General features: G+C 41.9%; 1 protein-coding gene across 2 annotated transcripts in view; it reads left to right on the top strand.

Annotated features, from left to right (window-relative positions):
* The window catches only part of NUP93 (nucleoporin 93), a 655,917-nt gene extending 650,498 nt beyond the window's left edge, over positions 1-5,419 (top strand). For both annotated transcript variants that reach the window (XM_078671250.1, XM_078671251.1), the window contains one exon: positions 5,193-5,419. In XM_078671250.1, coding sequence (XP_078527376.1) covers positions 5,193-5,303 — 111 coding nt within the window. In that variant the 3' untranslated portion in view covers positions 5,304-5,419. The remainder of the gene's footprint in view (positions 1-5,192) is intronic.
* The last annotated feature ends 581 nt before the right edge of the window (positions 5,420-6,000 follow it).

Genomic DNA, 6,000 nt, shown 5'->3' on the forward strand with positions numbered 1-6,000 from the left:
CGTAGTATTCACGAGAACTGGAAACTGGCATATTAGAGGTGGACACAACTATAATTGCGTCATTAATCGAACATGGGGAATGCATATGCATATTTAATCATGCACACATAACATATGATGGATGACACGTAGGGACACAGAACATGGCAAAATTTACTTTTCCACAACCTGAACAAATTTTACCTTTCTTTTTATCCCTGGCAAAATCAGGTCTGTCCCACTCAACTCTTAAAGTGTTTCTGGCGGCGATTTCCCGTTTCCGCCATGATGGTTCCACATCTTTATGTTCTTCAAGGATCATTAAACAATTTTACAAGGGCCTTTTTAGGATGTTTCCACCTATCCGTCGCCCTCCGCCTGCCTGGCGCTTGAATTTGGTCTTGTCTCAACTACTTCTACCACCATTTGAACCTATTCACTCGGCAACTCTTAAATTTCTCACGTGGAAAGTTGCTCTCTTACTCGCCTTAACGTCCTCAAGACGTGTCAGTGACATCCAGGCGTTTACCATACAGCCTCCTTTCCTAAAATTCTCCAACGAGGCCGTGACATTACGAACTAATCCTAAGTTCATCCCGAAGGTTCCCAGTGACTTTCATCTCAACGAACCTGTAATTCTGAAGACTTTCTTTCCTGCTCCGCAAACTCCAGCTGAGCGGTCATTGCATTCATTAGATTTGAAACGTTGTCTCAAATTCTACATTCAACGAACTGCACCTATCAGAAAATCGGATCAATTGTTTGTGGCATATGGTCCAACTTGCAAAGGACAACCTGTTACCAAGCAGACTATAACCAGGTGGATCTCCTCTACCATATCCTTCTGCCACCAACGGGCTGGAAAGCCCCTTCCTGCTCCTGTTCGAGCTCATTCAACTAGAGCAGTGTCTACTTCGGCTGCCCTTTTTGCGGGGGTACCCTTACGCCAGATCTGCAGAGCTGCTACTTGGTCGAGAAGCCATACTTTTACTAAGCACTACTGCCTGCAATCAACAGACGCCGCGGATGCGGCAGTGGGTCAAACGGTGCTGCGGAATCTTTTCCAGTAAAGGTGAGCCTCTGTTGCTACCCGCCTCCAGTCATAAAGGTTTTTTCATAATTATGTTTTGGTATTTAGTGCATATTACCATATATATATTTACCTTCTTTGCTTGATGTATTACCTTTATGACTCCTGTGATGTTTTTACTGCTTTCTACTCTATTCAAGCATGTGAATCTATGAAAGACACCCCTAATACTGGAGAAGAACTATAGTTACTTACCTGTAAACTGTGGTTCTCCAGTATTGGTGTCTTTCATAGATTCACATGCGACCCTCCCATCCTCCCCTCAGAGGCTCTCTTTCTCCTCAGGCACTTTTACTTACTCTGTGCTACGAAAATCTGAGGACTTGGGCTTCTGAGGAGAAGGTTCTAGAGGAGGCTACAGCCTGATTGGCTGGAATGTGATCCAACACATAATGACTCAGATATGCTACTAAAGTGAGTTCTCCCTTAGGCTTTTCAATGGGCCTATTATGTTCTATGGTACTTTTAGAATTTACAATTTACTGCACTATATGTATGTATATTTTATTAGTTATATTTTTCATGTATACATGCATATATGACTGCTATTTTATGTACCGTGGGACTCCCACTTCGACGACGGGGGATATTCAAGCATGTGAATCTATGAAAGACACCAATACTGGAGAACCACAGTTTACAGGTAAGTAACTATAGTTCTTTCCTGTCACAGGGTGGTGTGACCACCTCCCAGACATGACTTAGTGTATTGGGCTGCGGTAGCAGTGCTTGCCAGCACCACCAGACTGCTTTGAAGGGCACATTTGGCCCTCCTTGCATACTCCAGTTTGAGCCAGTTCAGCGTGCCCTTGGCTCCCGTTCTGTCGCGGAGTATCCTCCCCTCTGCCCAGCCCCTCCTCGGGAAGGGATCTTTGCATCCCAACCCTTTCCCTAGGGTACTTAAGGGCTCACCTGTCGATGGCGCTTCAGATTCTTCATGGGACAAGATTCAAACTCAAAACCACTTCAACTTCAACCGTCTGGGCACCTTGGACTTCGTCTGGAACCAAGACTGTGCCAAGGAAGACTTCCGCTGCTCCTGATCTCACTGTTCTGCAAGTCTTCTTCGTTGTCCGTGTTTGTGCCTCATCCATGTTCCTCTTCAGGCCAGAGGGCATCAGAGTTCCCCAATGGAATCTCCCTTGGAGTGAAGGAGTCACTCCCCTGCAGGCACCTTAATGAAGCTGAATGTTCTGCTGCTCCTGGCGTCCCACCTATTCGGAAACGGATCAGCAACACAGGTGGTGGTTCTGCAACTCCCTCGAGGCCTGACCTCTCCTCTCAGCAAGTTTGAGGCCAGAATCCCTTGTTGGAACTGCTGGAACAGAACCCCTGTGCACCTCGTTGACTTGCCCTTGCCAAGGCTTGTTTGCTCTGTCCTCCAGAGATCTTTGGGCCACAAGAAGCTTCTGCCTACAGTATCTCTTCTTGCCAAAATCTTTGTCCTCACCGCATCCTCTGCACCGTGGGCCTGCATCTTTAGTGAGCTGCGCAAGGTCCTCTTGTGAATCCTGTGCCTTCAGCCTGTGGTTCCTCTTGAGGGTCTTTGTGTGAAAGTTATTTCTGTATTTGATTTGTTGCAGGTTACCTCCTTACACTTGGAGTTTTCTTAGGGACCCTTTTCTGCCCAACTCTTTTGAAGGCTCTGGTGATCACTGTTTCCTCATTACTTCGCTGACCTCTGAGACTTGTGGGCATAATTCTGATCATTCTTGGCATATTGTGGGCATCTTTGGCCACCATGATCATTATGCAATTCTTTTAATCTGTTGAATAATGCTACAGACCGGTGAAATAATGTTTGGCCATGGCATCATGGTGTTAATTTTTGTCATATTATTGTCATCCAATTGCGTCCGCTGCCCTTTACTTACAAATATTGCTGACCATCATGAGTTGAAACAATGTCCGATGGACTGAGAAACAGAGGCCACTTGTGTCTTAGACCTATCACTACATTCACCCATTCATCGATCCATGATTGTACTTATCATCCAGACACCCATCCATCCACTCACTCACTCACTCATCCATCCTTGCACTCAATTCATTCTTAGATCCTTTGGCTCAATCTCATATACACACTCTCCCTCTCTCTAACCTCCACCCTTCCCATGAATAGAGAATTTTACACAAAAAAGTCTTGTACAATTAGGCACACCTCTCGTATTTTACATTGTATTTATTCTATAACTGAATGTCTTTTTTGTGCTGTTGTCTTGTTTACTTTATTGTTCCTGCTGAGATGCTGTAGCAGATATCTGTCACGTGGGAAAAACAATAATTTTGTCCATCTCACCTGCCAGGCATTGGGATCATTCAAACATTGCCCCCTGGTGATGACAAGCTGAGGATGTGCACATTACGTACCTAGCCCTTCTACCGTTTTTTTATGATATTGTGCCCTGCTAGCATTGTTTAAAGGTGACCGCAAGAGCCATCATTGTAAGATGGAATTAGTGGCCTGAACACCTCTCTGAAAGGAGATTGGGGAAAAATTCACGTTTTAGTGTTGGGTCTTTCAGATGGTAAAGTCATGTTATTTCCTCCCCTTTGTGAAGAACCCTCCACCTTTCACCATTCATGTCTCCTCGCCCCCAAGCCCTCTGAACCCCACTCAAGCATTTTGATAAGATATTTAATCTCTTCTTTTCAAAGTTGCAATAGAGAATCTGTTTCAGATAGAGAGCAGTGGGTGTTTTTCTAGATACTTTCATATTCCCAAGAAGTAAGGAGTTTTGCACCTAATTTTGGATTTAGTCCAAAAATTTCCAAAGGAAGAAAAAGTCAAGATGATTATGCTTCATCATTTTCTACATTCCCATAGTGCATTAACGGACATAAAAGATTCCGCAGTTTGGGACTGATTGCTCGCTTCAGCCACCAGCAATGGTAGTAGCCCATCTTCGTAGCCTGTATACCTGTCCTTGCTTCGACAAAAGGTTTCTAAATTGAACCTCGCAAGATCTTATGAAGCAAAAGGTATACTCTACTAACACGCTTTTGTATGATTTGGGGGTTTTCCTTCAATCCGAAGAGTTTCCTTACTACATTCAGGAGAGTATATTTGATATCAGTGATATTGAAAACAATTCTACTGTGAGCATTCCTGCACACAGAAGTGTCTTAGCACATTCACAAGATAGTGTCTCACTTTATGAGAAATGCGTTTCAAATTGCCAGATTTGTTTTTACAGCCTTTGAAGTTTGAGATCATGCATCTTTCCAGGTATAAAGCATGCTTGTAGTTGAGACAATTTCAATTAACTTAGGGTCATCAGCAAAGCCAATCTTATTGTCAATTTTCAGTCTTGATATTTCATTCGTTGGTTATGAGTTGCATGTTTACTTGTTTAATCGAGTAGTGTCCCTTGGAACATGCTTATAGGAGAAAATCCAGGGCTCATTGGCATAAGTTACAGTTGTAAAGGTTGCAGCTCTACGTGGTTGCAGGGCTCAGTCTGTGAACATATCACTAAATGACCTTTGGTCGGATTGAAGCAGAATCGTCAAATGTACCAGTTAGAAATTAAAGCCTCTTGGCTAGCCTTAAGAACCCTCCTTCCAAAATTGCACAGCACAAAATTCCAGACATAAATACAAAACTTGTGATCATCATGAACAATGGAGGAATGGGTTTAAGAGCCCTCTGTGAAGAGGATAGCAGCTTATGGTTTTAGGGCACGGAGAAAGAAAATGGTCTACCGGCACCATATCATGCCTATAATGATACAGGTAAGTAATCTTTCCTGCTGTGACTTGAGGTATGAAGCTGTCAAAGAAAAGCATGATGTGTGATGAAAAAAAACTGTGACATAGCATACGCTACAGGCAATAGGCATGAAGCTATTTAGGTAACTGGAACATTGATTTGCCTTGATTGTGCAGCAAATTCATCGTGGCATAGTCCTATTGTAAGTAGAGTTTTGTTGCATGCTAAACGTCTTGTCCTGCATATTTTATGTACCCAAGATTAATTATCTGTAGGTGTGATGTAAACAAAGTGCATTATCCATTTATAAGTTACAGAATGAAATATGATATGCATAAAACCCAGTTCATATCTAATAACGTAAGTAACACCAAACAACCATGAATTAACGGAGACTATTTTTTTTTCCAGCAACTTCGAAGTCAAGCCCGTGCCTTGATTACATTTGCTGGGATGATACCCTACCGAATGTCAGGCGACACAAATGCTCGACTAGTTCAGATGGAGGTCCTAATGAACTAACAGTGAAGCTTCTGGTTATAATTTTCATTCATATATTCTCTTAATTACTTCAAGAGAACAGGCTGAGAATTTTGTATCATATTTTTGGGGAAATTGAAATAAATTCCTTTACTTTATTTGTTTTTGCCATTTTGTGTTCTTTATTGTTTTGTCTTGTATTCTGACTTTATGTTCTAGTTAGGAAATGTAACCTATACTTATTACTTTTTAAAATGCTGGCGCTTTCCTTGCTGTTTAATTCAGTAAGCCATTGGTAGTTGGAAATTTGAAATATTTCCCAAAACAGATTTATCAATTATCATGCTATCTTTAAGTGTTTCAGGTGAGGTTATCTAGTTGTTTTGTGAACGGCATCTTTTAAGCCAAAACTGAAAGGGATATTTTCTCATCAAGCATTCCAATAGAATCCTGGTTCGTTAATGTACACTCAAAGAACTTCATGTATTCCTGTGCAGCAGTCCTGTCCTTATTCATGAATGAATTAAAATCTACTGATTGATAGACTTGATAGATAGAGGCAACATTACCAATTCCAAAGTAGTGTTTTGCGGAGTAGGATTTTTAATTTTTTTATTTTACTTATAATGTCTATTTTTAAAGATAGCACATTCTGATAGCGGATTTGTTGCAAAAAAACGATGGATTTAACCCAGACCTCTTGACTGGGGGTGAATGTTTGATTCGTTCCGCATTCCTT

This window comes from Lissotriton helveticus, chromosome 12 (genome assembly GCF_964261635.1).
Source record: "Lissotriton helveticus chromosome 12, aLisHel1.1, whole genome shotgun sequence".
Classification (NCBI taxonomy): domain Eukaryota; kingdom Metazoa; phylum Chordata; class Amphibia; order Caudata; family Salamandridae; genus Lissotriton; species Lissotriton helveticus.